Source organism: Nyctibius grandis, chromosome 7 (genome assembly GCF_013368605.1).
Source record: "Nyctibius grandis isolate bNycGra1 chromosome 7, bNycGra1.pri, whole genome shotgun sequence".
In the NCBI taxonomy this organism is placed as follows: domain Eukaryota; kingdom Metazoa; phylum Chordata; class Aves; order Nyctibiiformes; family Nyctibiidae; genus Nyctibius; species Nyctibius grandis.
Genome location: NC_090664.1, coordinates 24,380,913 through 24,400,535, shown reverse-complemented (window position 1 = coordinate 24,400,535; position 19,623 = coordinate 24,380,913). Strand labels below are relative to the sequence as shown.

The following is a 19,623-nucleotide window of genomic DNA, read 5'->3' as shown; positions in this document are numbered from 1 at the left end:
TAACGCTGTTTGTAATGAGAAATCTAAACAGGGAATGGCAGCGAGGCATGACAGGAATGTGTTTCCATTGGAAAAGCCCGTGCAGAGAAAAAAGCATAAGCAAAGCCATGTCCAGAAGGCCTTTCAGCTGGCCAGGACGGAAGACTGATGTTATTGTACACGGGCTGTCACGCTGCCAGCCCTCCCTCGCGGGTTTGTTTTCTCTCATGCTCTCCCTCTCCCTCTCCCTCTCCCTCTCTCCCCTGCCTTCCTCCCGGGGCCGGCTGTTTGCTCAGGTGGACAGTGACACCGTTTGGAACGAGCTGCACTCGGCCGGGGCGGCACGCATGGCGGTGGGCTGTGTCATCGAGCTGGCGGCCCGCGTGGCCTCCCGGGAGCTGAAGGTGAGGTCCGGGCCGCGCCGTGGGTGGGAGAGCCGGGGGCCGGGGGGGGCGATGCTGAAGGGAGGCGTTGTTCAACCGCTGCGCTCCCGGGAGGGCGGTGGGAGGAGGGCCGGGAGGACGGCCATGAAGGTGTGGCAGCCCGGGCGGCTCTTCCAGGCCTCGCTAGGGACTGCCTTGACGTCGATACGCTGAAGCAGTGGTGGGTACTTACAGCGCAGGGTGCTGCAGCCCGAGGGTAGGTTATTCGTCGCATGTACATCTCTGGCAAGTGGCTGGGCCACTGCCTTTCGAAGTGATTTTCTTTTTAATTTTTTTTTTAGTATGTTTGATTAGTCACATACATAACCTCAGGATACCACCCATAGAGAGGAGAGGCAAACAGTGGGCGTGCAAGCCAAGGGGAAGAGAGAGGTGGCTGGTGAGGAGCACGATGACCAGGAGGTGCCTTTCTACCAGTCTGGCCACCCCGTGTTCTTCTCCCTGGCCCCCTTTCCTTTCCTTTCCTATCTCTGTGCCACGCGATCTGCAAGGCATGATGTACAAAACCCAAGTTATCCCCAGTCTAAACAATTTATAAAAGCTCCAGACCTGACAGACTTTGACATTTTATTTGGTATTTTAACAACCCTATTTAAAGGTACACCATATGCAGCCGGAGTGCAGGCTTGCCCCAATAAACATCATTGGAGCTAGCATGTCTCCTTAATGAAACTGTTTATTCACTTTCCAGTCCAAATACTAATGGATTCAGTCCTGTTTCCAAAATCAAGACAGAAATAGATATTTTAGAATTATCATTGTACAATGATTTTTAAAATTCAAAAGTATATTTGAACTTGAGAATTTTCTTCCTGTATATCTGTCTTATTTCAGTCAAAATACGTTAGCTACATATTTGGGGAAGGGTGCATATGTTTATGTGTATATATATACATAGATATAGAATATATAGGTACATAAATGACCATGAGCTTAGGTGAAATGCAGTGCTGTAGCTCTGACCCAATCGAATGCGGTTACTAAACTTTCATATTCAGACACTGAAATCATTAGCCAGGTACTACACAAAAAGTACAAATTTTGAAATCTCAGATGAAGGACATGGTGCATCATATGGGATCCTATTGTGCATCCTTTCTGATGGGTACTTCATCCTTGCTAAGTTTTTTTGAGCACAGTAGGATTCAATACACAACTCACTGTGCATTATTCCCACTCAAAGCGACTGATGAAAGTGAAGAAGGATTTTTTGGCTAGTTTTTATGTTTGGCAAATGTAGGACATATGTCAGTCTCTAAGGCAATAAAAAGCAAGTTTTGATAAGAATAATGAGATATGTCCTTTGCGCAGTTGACATGAGCAGGTTCTGCTGCAGAATCTTTACCGCTTACCTCTGTACATTTGTGGTGTCTTCGCACAGTATGAATGTTCTTGGTTGTTTATGTGTGTGTGATGGACAGTTGAAAAGAATCAAACAGCAGCCACTATGAGACCTTGGTTGCTACTGGCATTCAAGCAGCCTGTAAACAAATATTTTAAATTTATTACTAGTTTGCAGTTTACTGTAATATTATTGTTGATCCTAAATAGAATCTTTTTCTATAGTGCAGAGAATTGAAGCAGTCTCATGCAACCTCCAATTGAGACATAGGAAAGGTAATTGTTCAATAGATGTGACAAGTAGTTGGCTTATACCAAATCATCAAGAAATGGGAATGGAAAGGATTTGCTGTGAAAGAGAATTGGGAATACTCATGCCATTCCTGATAGTGTTTATCTAACCTGCTCTTATACTTCCAGCACAAAGCCCAGTGACTTACATGCCACCATGCCAACTATATGAACTAATAATCTGCATTGGTATTTATAATTTAGGGTTATGAAAAGGTTATTAAGCCTGACTGACAGAAGAAAAGCATGCTAGCAGAAGTTCTGGAAATACACCAATCTTGACATTACTATTTTGGCAGAGTCCTCCTATATTTGCTTTGTCACTGCATCCATATAAACCTGGGTTTTGCTGGCAAGTTGCTCCCCAATACCCTCATACGGTAAACGACATTAGGGGGATTTTTGCAATGTATTCTGGGATTTTCTACATGGTGTTCAGGATGAGATTTTAGGTAGCTGTAAGATTTTAGCCCCACAGATCTGTATGTTCTAATCTAGATCTATGACTTTACATGTTGCTTTTCCATCTTGCTGCCATTTTTCCTTGTGAAATATACATGTTGCATTGATCAGGTGTTTCTCGTATAGGGAAAATGCCAAATCTGTAGTGTACTTGTGAAGATCTGAGAAGTAAGTGAAGCTCACCACTTCCATGTGCATTCATTGAGCAAATATGCATGTGAAGCAACCATTTGGGGCCTGTACTGTCAGCACTGAGTGGGAGGATTAAGCTCTGATGGGAATCTGGAATGATCTGCTGCAACTTCAGAATCTTTGGATGACAAAAAAATGCCTTCCAAGAATTGTGTGTAAGCTGTAACTGCTCTGCAACATGTAAACAGCAAGATGAGAGCAGCAGAGAAACATGCTGTAGTTTTTCCCTGAAATTTTACCACCGTGGATTGCTATCAGATGGTGCACTGTCAGTTTAGTGTCAATATAAGAAAAAAAAGTAAATTATGAGCCAGGACATACTGATTTGTTCTGAAATCCCATAGTTCTCTGAGAAGAACTGCATGTCCTGAAGTTCACAGTGGCAGACTTACAATACACACCAAGGACTTCCCACAGGGCAGTGCTCCAGATTGCAGCAGAGGCAGCGGATTATCTGCCCACTGCACTGAAGAATCACAGATGCCTTTTTCTGAAACAGCCACAGCGACATTAGGGTAACCTCAGAGTCAAACTATCTTGCATAGACAAAGTCTGAGACAAGAAGCTTCAGGAAGAAGAAACTGAAGTCATTCATTTAACAAGTGCTTTTCTGACATGAGAATTATCAAATTTGTCAGTGTAGTTGGGTATAAGCAGCCCAAATATTTCTTACAGCTTGGTGAATCAATGTATATGTTTTTAAAAAGTATAATGTGGTTTTCCTAAAATTAAAATGAATGCAGTAGTTTATTTTATGGACATGTATTTAATTAATTTAAAAAACAAATGATTTACAATACTGAAGATAAATGTCTTCACTGCCTGGCTAGAAGTGTAGAAACTAACAAACATAAGCTGCCCTGTATTGACTGGCATCTGACATTTAAAGTCCATTTCAGGAAGGATAGGACATTTCAATTTCTATGCTTATTCCATGGTCTCTACTGATATTGCTTACTATTGCATAGAGTGATAGTAATAGGTTTGAACTATAGGTACATGCTGCTAAGAAAAGGGTTGAGACTGCAAAATAAATTATGACAGTCTCCAGAACAATTGAGAGATTCACTACAGAGCTGGGCATGAGTCAAACTCATAGGCAAGGCAAAAGGTTCTTGACTTTATTCTGAATTTCCTGAGACTATCAGTCCCATTTCACACAAGTCTCATCTGAGAACAGCAACATTTTGTTCATCTGATTTGGACAGTGTTCAAAAACTGAGGAGAAGTAAAGAGTTCTCTTCACTGTAGTTCAAACCCCTTGTGAGACATCAGGTTTCTTTGATCTCCTTGACTAATGGGAAAAGCATCAATATGACAGTGCTAAGGATGTAAAGCAACAGGGTTTACTCATATTCTACTGCTGCCATAATAGTAAAATACTCAGTTGTTTTTTTTAAAATTGAGACAAATTGTCCCTCCTTTGGGGAGTCTTAACCTCAATGTTTTTTATGTGATTGTCTCAAATAATCAAAATTAAGGATTTTTGAGGTTTGTTTAGTACTATAATGAGCACTCATTAAGATCCATTTGATGCACTTTTGAGATAATATTTAATAGAGAATAAAGAATCACACCTTTGAAATATATAGTATGATAAATGTGATGTTATACTGAGTCAAATGCTGTGCTTTTCCTTTTTTCAAGACTTTATTTACATACATGATTAATGTCACCTTGGCAATATTACAACAGGAGATGAGCCTAAAGATTGCATGAAGGTCACCATTTTTCCAGTTTTTTATAATTTAAGGAACCTGCTGATGCATAATGAGGTATTTATGTAGTAAGGAATGGGTACCACAGCTCTCCTGTCTAGCTGTTTTTCTGTACCTACCTTTGCTACTTTCTCAGTTCCCCAGCAGACTTATGTAGATGGTTTTTAATAGTCTGCTGGCTGATCACAGATCTTTAGAAGAGTGGAGTGTGTGGAACTGGGTGAATATAATTCCACTCCAGTCATTAACTATATCCAATAAATAATTTCTAACAGATAAGAGTAGTCTTATGATATATTCCTTGGGGCTTGGGGAAGAAATATAGGTAGTGCCCTGCACATGATTTCTTGCACGCAGTACAGCTCATGAACTTGGAAATTATTGTCTCTAACCTCTACCTAATGATCGTACCTTCAGAAAGAAGGCCCTAAAAGATCTGCATCTGCAGAGAGAGCATTTCTTTCCTGGAAGTGTCTCCTAAGGATCTCCTTCCTCTCTCGCATTGCCACGGGAAAAGAGATGTGCTAGAAGTATGTTGCAAAAGCAAATGGTGCATGTGGATGTTCAGGCTATAACACACATCCTGTATGACCCGAAGGCATCTCTGCAACTTACAGTGTCCCAGTCACTGCTCTGCAATAACGAGGTGGATTTCAGGAGCTCATGATCTAATGGCTTGGTAGCACTGGAAGCTGATCTCCTGCCCTGCCTTCCCATTTATTTCCCAGCCCAGCCTGGCTGCTTCCCTTACATCAACTCTGATGCGCAGCTCAGTTCAGCTCCCCTCGCTGCCAGCATGCTACTTCACTCACAGGCAGCTATGCACAAAGAGACTCTTCCCTTGCCTGCACCCGGCTATCCTTCGCAGCAGGCACTTCCCTCCTGCTGCTGAACTGGATGAGTACAGAGGTCATCCAAACCCCACATTAGACGAGTTTTAGAGGAAAATAAAGGAGGATTTCTGCATCTGTGGTCTCTCTTGAGTTTCAGATTTCATTTGTAACTCAGAGCTTGCAGAGAATCTCACCTTTAGGACTCAGTTTGCCAAATTATTGTTTTTTCTGAAAGAGTTCAAGTTGTTGATATTTCCTTTTTGTTAACCAAATTATTCATGCTGATGCTGCCACCTTTTTTGTTGCCATATATTAGGTGTTTATTAAATGGTTAATACTACTTTTACGAAGTTGGAATTCAGTTGGTTATGTTAGTATGATAATTTTGCGATAATTATACTTTGTTGAATAATATCCTTCAAAATATTATTTATTCTTGTAATGGCTGTTTTATTGTGTGTTGTTTTGTGAACATTAAGTGTGTATTAACTTCTTTTCTGATAACAAATTTCTGAAACAACATTTCTCTGGCTGCCCCTTAATATCTTACAATTGACTGACAGGAAAAAAATTTGTACTAGTGAAAAATATAACTTAAAAAGAGTGTACCTAATAGAAACCTCTTTTTGCAATGGGAGATGACTTTCATCATAATGGGCAACACAGTGCCAGAGCAGACTGCGAAACTACTGAAAATCCAAAGGAACATTTGTGAAATGTTTTTTTTCAGCCTCAGACGATCCCATTCAGTACTGTTATAAGCTCGAATTAATTATTTTAAGTACAGTACTCATAATAAGGATTACTGTCTAGTTTACTTTGCGTGTCCTTTAAATATGTCAACGTTGGCAATGACAGCACTCTTTTCTGTGACAGAAACACGTAAGCGCCATATATTTTTAATTCAAAATAGAAGAGACCTACACAATAAACTATCAAGAGCTGGTAGGATTTGTAGGGTTATTCCTTATTTTTTAAAAAAGTTTGAATGAATTAAGATGCTTTTTTGCAAAAGAACACTCAAGAAAAAAGGCACATATAAGTTGCAAGTGTGGTCTGAGACTGTCTTGAACAGTGAAGCACAAGCCCTTTCTCTGCCTTATCATATGTATGTGCGTGCATGTGCATACACACACATGTGTAGAGTTGCCCTGTTGCTGGTTAGGGGTCATTTAACTGAATGAAAGCAACTGAAATGAGTTTCCTCTAAACCAGAATCTGATACGTTCCTGGGGTGGTTCTTTCTGATATGTCAAGTCGAATCAATACCAAAATAAACCTCCTGCGTTTGGTCATTGCTACTCTGGTGTCTTTGTACAATATGTGGGTAACTTATGTTGAACTTGAAACTCTCATTCTAAATGAGCTTGGTTATTACTGTTCTCAAGGCCTTTGTCACACAGGGCTATGGAGGAATCATCATATGGTAAATTGTACTAATCTAGTGAATAAGCAGAATTAGCTTAATCAGCCTCCTCCCCCAAGCTCTTAGTTTTCTAGTCTTAAAAGTATTCTGTATAAAAATCGTTCAGTCATCTTTCACAGCTCTACTGCTGTTTTCTTACAACAAAAACTAAAATGAAGTAAATTTCTAAAGACATAATAAATAAAAAGAGCTGAAAATAAATATCTCCCTGGTCCCACAGTATCCTCCCTCCAGTAAAGCTTTAGCCCAGCAAATTTCTATGCCAGCCTGAACACCACCAAACCCCACACAGCTCCTCTGGTTACCTACAAGAATCTCCTTTCCTGGGATGTGCCCCGTGCTCAGGTGCCTCATGGACAGTAGTCCTGCAGGCTCTGCCCTACCCTTGCTTCTAACTCCCTGTCTCACTCTCTGCCCTATAACACTCTCCCTCTGCCTTAAAAAATTTTCTGAACAATGTGTGGCAGCCACAAAAAGAGGCATTTTTTTTCCATGCCCAGGCACAGCATTTTTCTGAATAGTATGTAAGAAACAGTAACAAATGAATGCTTATTTTACTGGTGTTAAAGATATGATTGATAAAAGCCATCAATCAAAGTTACGAATGAAGTCTTTTAGATAGTAGTTTGTATTCTTTGCTTTTACAAAGTTACGAAATTACATGATTTTATATGGAACCATCTCTTGGATACTTTATCCCAGCAATTATGGTTATATTTATAGTTGAATGACTATTATTTCATATAGCAGTACAAAGTTAATTATATGTGTGGTACATAGCTTACCTCCATGACCACTCTGTTCTTAAAACTCTTTGTTTTCTTTCCCAATATAGTTAACACTACTTGTGGCTAAACAGGCCATCACAGTTGTATATAAATTAGCCCGCAAGCACCAACTTCTCATGTATATTTTCTGGTGCTATCCTCTAAGACCTTCGGAAACACAGGCAGGGAACTCTTTTTTTCCATCAGAGTTAATGTTTAATGTCCATTTCTGTTTTCTTGGCCTCTACTAGCTTCCTCTGCAAGACAAAATGGTATTCCCTCATGTCTATTACTGTTTTCTTGGCAAATCTACGTGCTACTAATACTGTTCTGTTAAATCATGTGTTCTTGTTCACTGCATTCGTAGACCCTCAGGGCCAGATACTGGCTCCTGCTCTGGCAGTATGAATAGCTTGTAAAATTGTCCTAAACAGGTACCTGAGGATCGCCTCAGCCTTACACCACTCACTCTTATGCCTACCCTCCCTGCTGGATGGCGTAGCTTGGGATCATGTTACAGCATAAGTGACACTGGTAAGAATATGATTATCTTCTTCAGGGTACCAGTTGCAAGGGTATTGCTGTAGGCAGACGAGACTTAAAGCAGCCCTGACGTTAGTTATTGTACTAGTTAACTAAGCCAGAGATAGCAGGGTTAAAGATGGCACTAAGACCACTTCAGGGGTTACACCCTGTCAAATACACTGAGCACTTTTAAATTTAACAAAATAGGTTTTTGTATAGCTGTATAAGGATTCAAAGTTATATATATATATAATTATGAAACATAAAAAATATCAGTTCTGACAGGAGGAATGGATACATTTCTGTATAATAACTAAAGAAGTTTCTACAAAGAAATGAAGTATTATCTTCAGTGATTTGCTTCTCGTTCTGAAGCCTGAGCACATTGAAACAAAAGTAAAACCTTTCCATTAAAAACAAATGAATATCCAAGAATGCCATGCTTAAGCACTGCTTATTTTGAGAACTAAGGGCTAGATAGGTTAAGGGATTTAGACATCTAGAAAACAGAAACTTTAGCACCTGACTTTAGGAGGATGTTGAGCTTCAAGTGTGGAATTCAGACCCTAGGTTAGGTAGCTGGTCTCCATATGAAATACACAGAGGTTTCTGAGAAATCTGTCCTTAACAATGTGTGCAGCTGCAATTAGCTGGTGCACAGGACAAAGTTCTGCTGAGAAATTTGCTCATCACTAGGGATCACACCCATTTTCCTGAAAGCTTGTTTTCAAAGGTTATGGACTTCTGAGTAGAATCACAGAAGCAAAGGACAGTTAAGGTTGGAAGTGACCTCAGGATATTGTCTGGTCCAACCCCCCTCCTCAAGCAGGGTGACCTACAGCTAATTGCCCAGGACTATGTCCAGATGGCTTTTGTATGTCTCCAGGGATGGAGACTCCACAAGCTCTCTGGGCAACCTGGTCTATTGCTCAGTCGCCAGCACAGTAGAAGAGCATTTTCTTACGTTCAGATGGAGCCTCCGCTGTTTCAGTTTGTGGCTATTGCCACTTGAATAGTTGGAATAGATGGCGTTGCTCTTTCATACAGGGGTTTGCAGCTTAAAATACAAGAAAAGTTTCAATTTCTTGTATTTTCAACTGGAAGGAATCAATTTTTAAACTCTATATAAAACTGTCTTATTTAAATTTGAGATTCAGTGGTGGTGTTATTGAAGGAGTGCTACTCTGCAGGAAATAATTAAAGATTAATAAGTTTGAATAAGAAATGAGGAAGAACATGACTCTAAACCTATTGTTAGAAAACTCAGACTGAAAAGATGTGTCTCAAAATCTACTTTATGGACCATATAATCTAAATACACAAACAGATATGGGAAGAATATTTACAAATTCATCCCCATGTTCAAGAAGGTGTTGAACCTGAGTCTTCTACAGATTCAGTAAGTGCTCTTGGAGTGCCTGCTGGGGTTCATTGCTATTTCTTGCATGACACTGTCTTTTCTTGGAGTCAACAAAAAGTCAGATGATTTTACTAGAGAAGTAAAAGCCTGAAGCTAGTATGCACTGCTTCTCAGCCGAGCTTCTCAGCATGTCTGGAGTGCTGGACTGGCTGGGCTGCTTTTGGTCCACTTGGAATCTAGGCAGAGCAAGATCCCCAATGTCAAGCAAAGGGAAGAGTGATTCATACTTTGCTGCAGTCACCATATATTGCCCTAGGGAAAAATTGCCTAGGTCTAGTTTTACCTCCTTGTATAACAGAAACATCAGTGGGACTCTGCTGTAGATGGTCAGTCCTAAGTCCTGGAGTAATCACCTGTGTTACAATATTGTCTTGAGTGCTTGTCTTGGAAAGGTCCAGGGAGAGGTATAGTAGACGCCCAAGCATAATGTAGCCCAACACTCTAACCCAGCACACTACAGAAAGGAATCAACTGTACCACCAAAGACAAGAAGGCCACAGTAGGATGTACACCTGTTCCCTGGAAATCAAGCGTGCAACTACCTATCTGGCATCATGAAAGAAGAGAATACTTAGCTTACTGTGGAAAAAGACTAACATTTTTTCTTAGTTTGCATTAAAGATCCAACGAAGTGGGTCCATCTGCAATGGATCTTCTCTGTAAACTAAGTTTGGGGAGACTTCTCTTTGTTGTTCAAACATGCGCAGATTTTAGAATATCTCTATTCAGGCTTTACTATTGATCCTCAAATTTAACTAAAGGTAATCATATAATGGCACAGACATAAATCTTTTTTCTAATGTTCATGTCTGTCAGTGAGTTTAATGTTCTGTCTACACATAAATGTGTCTGTATCCTAGTGTAAATAAGGCTCTGTATAAAAATGCTTTGAATTTATGTGTGTTGGCTTCATTTTCAACATATTGCTCGGTGTTAGTCTTTCTGTCTTTAAAGCAGATTTTTGCCTTTCTGTCTACTGTTCTGAGCTCACTGTCTGGTATTTAAATATTGCCTAAATAAATGAATTCATGTTGCATTGTGCTAATGTACACTGTGTTCATACAAAGTTTGAAAGTAGGAGAAATGAAGTGTTTTATCAATTGCACAAAAGTTGCTGTTAATACTATATGGTAACTTGTTTTCAGTGTTTGGTAAGATTTGATTCTATTTTATGCTTAATCAATCATCAATATAACATATGCACCGTATTTTAAAAAAAGAAAATTCCCCATGTGAATACTGAAGTTCTTGTAATGTAAAACACATAAAAAATGGTCACAACACTGATGTGAATATCCTGCATGCTCATGGAGAACTGTAATAGTGAACTTAAGGTCTGATAGCAGAAATTAGCTAGCTATAACAAAACAGGGCTTCCAAACAGTCTTGTCAAAGTAGGGGAATGGAAAGAGAAGCCTATACTGTAACTGTCATGTTGTCAAAAACAGTAGTGTTGATTTTTTCTGTCTCTATATTGTCCCATGGAATTCTCCCAGAGGTAATCATCTTAATTATATTGATCTTTTGGAAATGCTGATAAAGTTAGATGATAATGAGCTGTCAGTTGAGCAGGGGCAGCTCTGCCCCTTGCATGGATTTTTTCCAAATTTTTACAAATATCGAGAGAGCAAAATATAGATAGCATGATGCTCTCTCTCTAGTAATACCTTCTGTTCTCTGAGTCTTTTTTCACTTAGTTATCTGTACATTCCTCAGCATACACATACTTCATTTTTTCATAAATGCTACAAGAGAATTCTTCACAGAATTCTTATCTAAGTCATATTTTGCGTGAAAAGGAAATGTTAAAAAACACTCAGAAGGATAAGGAATAGTGTTTTAGATAAGAGCATAAAGCTGGTTTGGTTCTGAAGATTACTGAAGTCCACAGGCCTTTTTTTTGATGGTGTGTTTGATCTACAGGCAATTTATATTCCGTCTCTGGAAATGCCTGCCTAAATGTGAGCATATATATTTGTTCTGTCTTTAGGGGTTTTTGTTGGTTTCTTTTTTTTTAATGTGGACATTTAATGCAAAATAAGGTATGCTGTCAAATACCCCAGATTCTTTAAATGGTGGCCAGAAGAACCACTCTTACTCCATTTGCATTATAGTTTAAGTTTGCTGTAATCTGATAGAACTTCAGCCACGCTCCACAAAACTTTGCAGCTGGCTGCTTGGATTACATTTAGCAGCAAATTATGAGCTAGCCTGGTACTATTTGTTTGTAAATTAATGCCAGTGAAACAACATAGATAGACAATTGCACAGGTACACACAAACACACATTCGTAGGATTGTAAAAAGATTTCACAGGCACAAATGTAACTCTGTTAACTGTCATGTTGTTCCTCCTTATTTAGACCCATCTGAGTGAAAGATTAGTGATTATCATGTTTGTTTCAGAGGACTAAAGGCCAAAACATTGACATTTAACTATCTTAAGTATACCAAACTGGACTACTTTAATACTGATTCTTAAAACATAGAAATATTCCATCCTTTTTCTTCCTGTCCTCTCCTCTCTGAAAATACAATGCCTAGTTGGTCTTGCAGGCATACATACACACACGGTATTTGTGTGAGGCTGCTTGAAAATACAAGTTTGGCTGATATACTCATGCACAGATTATAATTTCTTATTTTTATGTATGTGTTAATTGTCATTAATTTGATGTCAAATATATAGCTGAATAGAAGAGACTGTCTTGAGTAGTTGAAAGAAAGAGTGAATTTGATGAAGTAGTGATATTAATCCTGAGTCTGACTGTTGTAAGAGAAATTTTATATGATACACACCCTTATGAGACACTGCTTCTTGAATACATAATCTGACTTTCTGAACAGAGCTACCTTGACAGTACTTTTACATTTTCCCCTTGCCTTACCCACAGTGGAAAGAGGGAAGCTTCACTTTTTCCTTTATCTTCAGTGACTCTAGAGGCAAAAAATTCCTTGATCATCAATGATCCTAGTGCTGTACTTTATGAAAATGATATGCAATTCTGTAAAGTGTGTTAGAAATTGTCTTCAGGGAATCTATTAAACTTGTGAGCATGGCAGGTTCTCAAGCTTAATTTATGGTTTGCAGAAATATGGGATATTCATTGTAGTCCTTTTTCTACTGTTAGGAATTACACGTGTGTGGGTATGTGTGTGTCTGAATTTATCATTTAGTCCATATCGAAGGTAAGGTCAACACTGACTAATCATGTAAAATGTATGCCTCAAGCTACTTTTATTTTGAAACACCTCAAGCTGGACTAATGTGCGACTACATGAACTTAGATCAAAAATGGATCAGTGGTCTCTGCTTCCTTTTAAATGTGAGTTCTAGACAGCAGAATTGATAACGACAGCTTTCTCGTCCTGCCTTTTTCCTCCTCTTTAGATCATGTTGTGTGTGTATGTATGTATGTGCATGTGTGTATTTATATAAGTTTATATGCCACTGTTCTCAAATATATTATTTCTGGCAGTACTATGAAAGGGTGATTGGACAGAAAAAGTGCTCAAGAGTATCTAATAGATTTCAATCCGGTATGCCTGCTGCTCTGTTTTGCACTGAGTCAAGTATTTTTTTAAGCTGATAATTGAAAACCTATCTTGTTCTTACAGAATGGCTTTGCTGTTGTAAGGCCCCCAGGCCATCATGCTGAAGAATCAACAGCCATGTAAGTACCAGGGAATATTGCCCATCTTGGAGCACTAAGGTTACTGGCAATCACCTACGTTGTGCATGTCTCTGAAGAACTGTAATTGTTAGCAGATGACTGAAAAGGCTTTTTAGGTACTCCCAGAAGCAGATTTATGGCCTCAGAGATCATATAGCATTTTTTAAAATGCTCTGAACATTATTTATAGCTGTTTTCCTGACTGATTTGCTTTCTTATTTCTGTTCTTCTCTATTCCACAGGGGGTTCTGCTTTTTTAATTCGATTGCAATTACTGCCAAATACTTGAGAGACAAGCTAAATATAGGCAAGATATTGATTGTAGATCTGGTATGTATTCTTGGCAAGCATCACACTTTCAGTGCATCTAGACAAAAGATAATGAATTCGTATTTATATGTAAGACTTTCCTGCTTTTAATACCTACAAGTAATAAAGGTGTACATTTCCTCTGATTTTGGGAACTCATTAAAGCCAGGATGGCAGTACTGAAACCATAAACATCTATGTTTCACTTTAGTGGTGTTAACTGCAATTTAATGAGAAGAAGGCACAGATCAGGGCAACTTTTATGGTCCTTAAATGAATTGATACTTCTACCGTTAAAATAACCCTACAGAACCCAAGTTTACTTTTCCCTGCAGAATACGAACTTTAAATAGTCAGATGTGCTTTAAAGAATGTTGCTGCTTTGGTAACCAAATTGGCCACTTCCCCCAGCTAGCAATGATTCGACTTGTTGTGTAACTTCGATATTATTAAACAAATCAACAGGTCATTCCCTCTAAGAAGTTTTCAAGTCATGTATGCCAGCTTTTGATGGTTCCCTGAAGGAAAGCTACGTGATTAAAAATCCACTTCATTGGATTAGTTTTGTATTTTAATAGAAGGCATTCTTACACAATACTTAATGTATTTAACAAATGGATTATTTAAATGCAGATGACATTTGGCATGTTGTCTATATTATTTTCATGAATAATGAATTGGAGCTCTGCCTTGTACTTAAAGAATCAGCCCAATGCACAGCCCAAGGAAAGCTGAATGCTGATTTATGAGCACCATTTTTGTTTTCCTACAGTTCATGAGGAGGTGTAATAGGGTGTCTGACAAAGCATAGACAGGAAATGAACCCTGGCATCAAACCTAACCTGTTACATCTGCACTTAATTAATTTTTGCAGGTGATAAAAGATTTAAAGACAAAATATGTTAAAGGGTTTTTGAAGTGCAGGACTTAATAGTCTAAATCTTGTTCATATCTGCACTCATAATTAAATCTTATTGTGAAGTCATGGCCTTACCATCTAGCACTTTTGTTCAGTTAAACAAGCGTACTGGCTGTTGAAGAGAAGCAGAGAAAGGGGGAGTGCGAGAGAAGGAATGGCAAGTGAAAAATGAGGGGTAGAATGAGTATATGGGTAGGTTAGATATTCTTAGAATGTTTTTCAAATATTTCTCAGAGAGTTCTACTATCACTTAGGAACATAATTATAAACTGCAAGAAACCAGTATTTTTGAAAAATTCACTTCCACTGTATGATGTATCTGTTTGCTGACTTGAATCTTACAGTTCATCAAGTTTTACGGCTGTAAATGCTGGACAAAAGTGAACTCTATATTTATTCTTGTTCTTTAATAAGAAAAACCTATTCAAAGCTTGCATTTTGTGAATGTTTTTTAAGTCTTTTTTTCTGTAAGTGTGACATTCACCTTGTCAGGAAAAGAAATCGCTTCCATTTGACCTACTCAGCCAATAAGCACTTAGGAATTCAGCTTCAATTTTGCAAGGCAAGGTTAAATGTGCAAATCATTACCTGTGCAAATGATTACCTGTGAAGCTGCCTATCCTTACCCAGGAAAGTAGACAGGGAATGCTCAGCCTTTCTCTGACTCTATCCCATTGGCCAGAATAACTCAGCTGGTGAAAAGGGAGAAATATATGGCTGACACAGATTACTTCATTCCTGGAGCAGTTGCAGTCCAGTCCCGAGTCTGTTCCATGGTCAGTGCAATGATGTACAAGAATTCATACGGAAAATTTCTTATGTATGCAAACTATGGATAAATCAGAATCCAAACTGAATGAATGAACAAGTTAATAGTGATGTCTTTATGTCCACCAACAGAGAGTTTTGAGCATGTGAAGGAAAGAAGGGAATTACAGATGTTAGACTTGAAATTAACCTTTAAGGCTATATTTTGATAGTGACTCGCACAGCAGGACCCCATGCTGGTTGGCAGCTATACATGTTCCTACAATGTAAATGTTAAAAAGTAATATTCAATCCCACACACTAAACTGTACTCTAGTTACAAATTAAGTGCAGTCTTCATAGCTGCTACATGTGTTCATATATAAGTTCTTAACTTTTTAATTTTCAATCTTTCCTTCATTTTTTTCTATACTAAAATAAAAGACCTCTCTGTCAGCTTTTCTTTCCTCATTCCACCATTTGAATAAATCTCCATTTTAAACTGACTTGTATACCCTGAATACATTTGATCTACTAAGGGCAGAATATGAACACATTTCCCATATGGTAACATCCGCAGTCTTAAACAACACATTCCTTTGTCTAACCAGAGAAGTTACTGCTCTTCAAAACAGAGTAACCCTTGGTGGAATTAAAGTTTAGACAAGAAAGCCAGCTTTGAGATTTGTATAATCAAAAAAAAAAAAAAGGAGCTCTGTATGCCCATTTAATATTTTTTTCTTCTCATTTGAAAACTGTTACAGCAAGAATATATCTAAAGACTCAAATATACATGGAAAAGAAAGACTAATTAAAATCACAAAATGAAGTCCTTTTATGGTTTTAATCAGAGTCTCTGCAGATATATCTATATGGCAAACACTGCTTCTCAGGTTGTTGTTGCAATCCTCGTTCCAAGTTCATCTATACTTGCATGTATATTAGCATGATCTGTGTCTGTTTTGGAGAAAGCCAATTAATTGTCACAGTTGAAGACTGAATGGGATTCTGGGCTTAGTCTGCATGCCAGATTTTACTTCATTTACCGGTCAGAGCCCTCTAACACTATGCTGGCTGCCTTCAAATCTCCAACACCCTCACACCCACATGTGCTCCCTTGCACCTCCAACATGTGTTACTTTTAACCTTGGCATTGAGTCACAGTTGGGCTGTTACTTCATCCTCATGTTTTTTCAAGTACTTTCAACTGAGAAAAGTAACTATTATAATACTACCCCACAGAGGTCCCAGAGGAGGTCCAAGTCAAGCACAATGCCGTACAAGTGAGACTCAATCAATGTAAAGAGTACTGAACAATGTGGGTGAAAGTCATGGGCTACAACCGCTGGCAAAGAGCGCAAGCAATGGGCAGTGCTTGCTGTGTCGTTGGCAATGTACACCTAACTTGAACCTTCCTGGAGTCTAGGTGTTCTGAGGAAAATGTGACCATTGTTCCTCTGATACTAAATTTGGTTCAGACCCCATAGCATTTGTAAAATAAATACAGTCTGGGTGATAGTGTTGCCATTCAAGAGTACTTTGTCTGTCCTCCTTCTGAATTCTCTCTTTAAACCAGAAATTTCAAAGGGATGGATTAAAGGAGGAGAATCAATAATATCTATAATTTTTCAGCTTTTTACAAATGCCAGTGGAGCAACTTACAAAAAAGACTCAGTTTTCTTTTACTGAAAGGCAAGTGGATTTTCCATTTTCACTTGTAAAATTTCTTATGTGTCTAACCACGTAGCATCATAGTAGAATTGTGAAAACAAAACTAAAACAGAGGAAAAGTCCACATCATCAGCCTTTGTTATATAGATATACCATCAGCATTTCTTTTTTAGTATTTTATTTAATGACAGAATTACTTTTCACTGGCATTATATAATGTTTGAAATATGGAGACCGGCCAAGGTCACTCCTTGATTGTGGAAGGCACCATCCTATCTGCCAGATGATTTAATAGCTAATGAGATCATATTCCTATGTCTTCAACTGTTGCCGTCATGATTTTGCAAAAATGAAGTATGAAGTCCTTTCCGCATCTGGCATCTCTTTTGATGTGGATCTAACTGCTGAGGGACTGCTAACTGAACTGAATGTTTCAAGAAAGCCAATTTACTCAGCTGGTCACAGAGCCTTTGACCTCAATAGTGGAACTTGGCAAATCAATGAATACGCTTATGTTTAGTGTTCTGTCAAGAATTGTGAAAAAGCTCTGTAAACCATAGATCCTTCTGCAAAATACTAGTTTGTAGTTTAAACATTAGTCTTTCTTCAGAGGCCAATGAGGCTAGTTAATTAAGCCTGAGGGGTTATGAACTGTTGGCAGTTAATAAGTCATAAAATTCCTCCATAAAACAGGATGCTAGATTCCATCACTGAGGCAAGGAGTACAAAGAGCCGGTGTATAAATATCTAATTGTACAAAAGGACTGGGATTTCTCAATGACTGCTCATCTGGAGTCTCCAGGGCACGCTCGCTATGGTTTCCTGATTTTTAGAAGCCAGTTTAAAAAATGAGTACATTAAAGAGTAATTTGCCTGAAAGTTCAGGAAGTACGGGGTGGTGAAGGGAGGGGGAAAGGGAAAGACAAAAGGAGGGCAAGGGAGAGAGAGAGAGAGAGAAACAGAGAGGGGAGGGGGGTAAAAGAAAGCAGAACGGAGCTCTCTGCACCGAGTTGGACATTATTACATTTGTCATCTGTTTTCTTTCTCCTTTAGGATGTTCACCATGGCAACGGTACACAGCAGGCTTTTTATGCTGACCCCAGCATCCTGTATGTTTCCCTCCATCGCTATGATGAAGGCAACTTCTTCCCCGGCAGTGGAGCCCCAAATGAGGTTAGGTTTATTTCTTTAGAGCCCCATTTTTATTTGTATCTTTCAGGTAATTGCATTGCATGATTACCCCTAATTTTCTTGTCCTTCTCTGGTTCTTTAAATTACACCAGATTACCAAATTGTCCACTGGGAGCAGGGGACCAGTGGAGAACAAGTGCATAACCCAGAGCAGTCCTTGTCAAACAAGGCTGGGCTGATCTGACATGTTTGATGTTTGTTTCTAAAGCACACTTGAGATTTTTTTCTTTTTTTCCTTTCACTCTCTCTTTTCCTCCTCTCTTTTCCTCCTCTTCACTCCTTTTGGCATTTTATTCCTATTTTTCAGGTTGGAAGTGGCCCTGGTGAAGGGTATAATATAAATATTGCTTGGACAGGTGGCTTGGATCCTCCTGTGGGCGATGTTGAGTATCTCACAGCATTCAGGTTGGTACCTTTTTCTTTTAAAGTTGTGAAAACTGGTTGTAGAACATAAGAACATGAATAAGAGCTAATGCAATCTTGAAAGAAAGGAGAATGACCCATGGCGAAACTAACTTAATCCTGGTATCCCAGTATACAAAAGCTTAGTAAGTAATAAAACCAGATAATTTAATTATTGTGATCACCCATTCAGAATCGACACAAAAAACATGTTTAATGATTTAATAGGTCACTCATTTTATCATTATTATGTCATGCCAGGAAAATGAGTTTCAGCTTGCTCACTTCTCCACCTACAAAATTTAAAAGTAAGCGTTTATACCAGGCAGAAGAAAATTACTGTTCACATTCATTTGGACTGCAGTTACATGCAAATAGAGCAGATAGATAGAAAGCAATATGAAGTATGGTCTGAATCCAGCGTTCCTCATTCACTTAAAAGTCTTATCATGATGCTCACAGATTTGACCAACTGGCTTTTTCTATGACTTGCAGTAAAGTGTTATCTACTTAAAAGCAAATAATTGTGAAATGTGTCAGTAAGAACAATAGGAAATGTTGCATGCTGTATTTCTCTTTGCTTTCAATAGCTCATTCGAAATGAAATTTTATTCTTTCGTAGGTGATGCGTCATAATCTTTAGTCTTATTTTCATGGGACCAGAGGAGATAAAACCAGTTTAAAACATGCTCTTTTAGACTTCCAGGAGTCCTGTCTTACATACACCATTTCCTTTCACTGTAAAGCAGTCCAGTGGAAGGGTTTAATGGGCACTCACCTCTCAAGATTGCGCAAATGCTACGTGTTTGAAAAGAGGCTTCATTTAGTGGAAACTGAGATTCAAGGAAGGAAATGAGACAACTAATGTGTATCTCCAATCGCTTTCAAGACTTTTAGTTTGAAGTAGTGCATTTACCTTATACAGTTTTTGACTATATTCTATTGAAAATACATCACAAGAAGTATAAAACTAACTTTTGGGTTTTTTTTTTCTGAAGCACTGCTGTGAAGTCCATGCAGAGGATCTGATAAATAACATGAGAATTCGAAGTCTAAGCCCTAGACACGGAAATGGCCTTACACATTCACAATATCACGTTATTATTATTGTGGAAAAGGTTTTAATTTTATTTACAACATTTGCCTCTACTTAAAAAGAGTCTAAACAAATATTCAGTGACAGGCTTCAAATTTTCTACACCTCAGTATTGCTTCAAGCTCTTTCCAAGATCTGCCTTATTCTTTGATGACATTTTACAGAAGCTAGGGGACTGGATGGTTCAAATCACTGGTATTAGTGTCTGATATTAATA

At 38.5% G+C, this 19,623-nt stretch overlaps 1 protein-coding gene across 3 annotated transcripts in view; it reads left to right on the top strand.

Annotated features, from left to right (window-relative positions):
* Positions 1–19,623, top strand: part of HDAC9 (histone deacetylase 9) — a 294,314-nt gene that overhangs the window by 183,711 nt on the left and 90,980 nt on the right. For all 3 annotated transcript variants that reach the window (XM_068404562.1, XM_068404563.1, XM_068404561.1), the window contains 5 exons: positions 276–383; positions 13,016–13,071; positions 13,314–13,401; positions 17,771–17,890; positions 18,216–18,313. In XM_068404562.1, the coding sequence (XP_068260663.1) occupies positions 276–383; positions 13,016–13,071; positions 13,314–13,401; positions 17,771–17,890; positions 18,216–18,313 (470 nt within the window). The remainder of the gene's footprint in view (positions 1–275; positions 384–13,015; positions 13,072–13,313; positions 13,402–17,770; positions 17,891–18,215; positions 18,314–19,623) is intronic.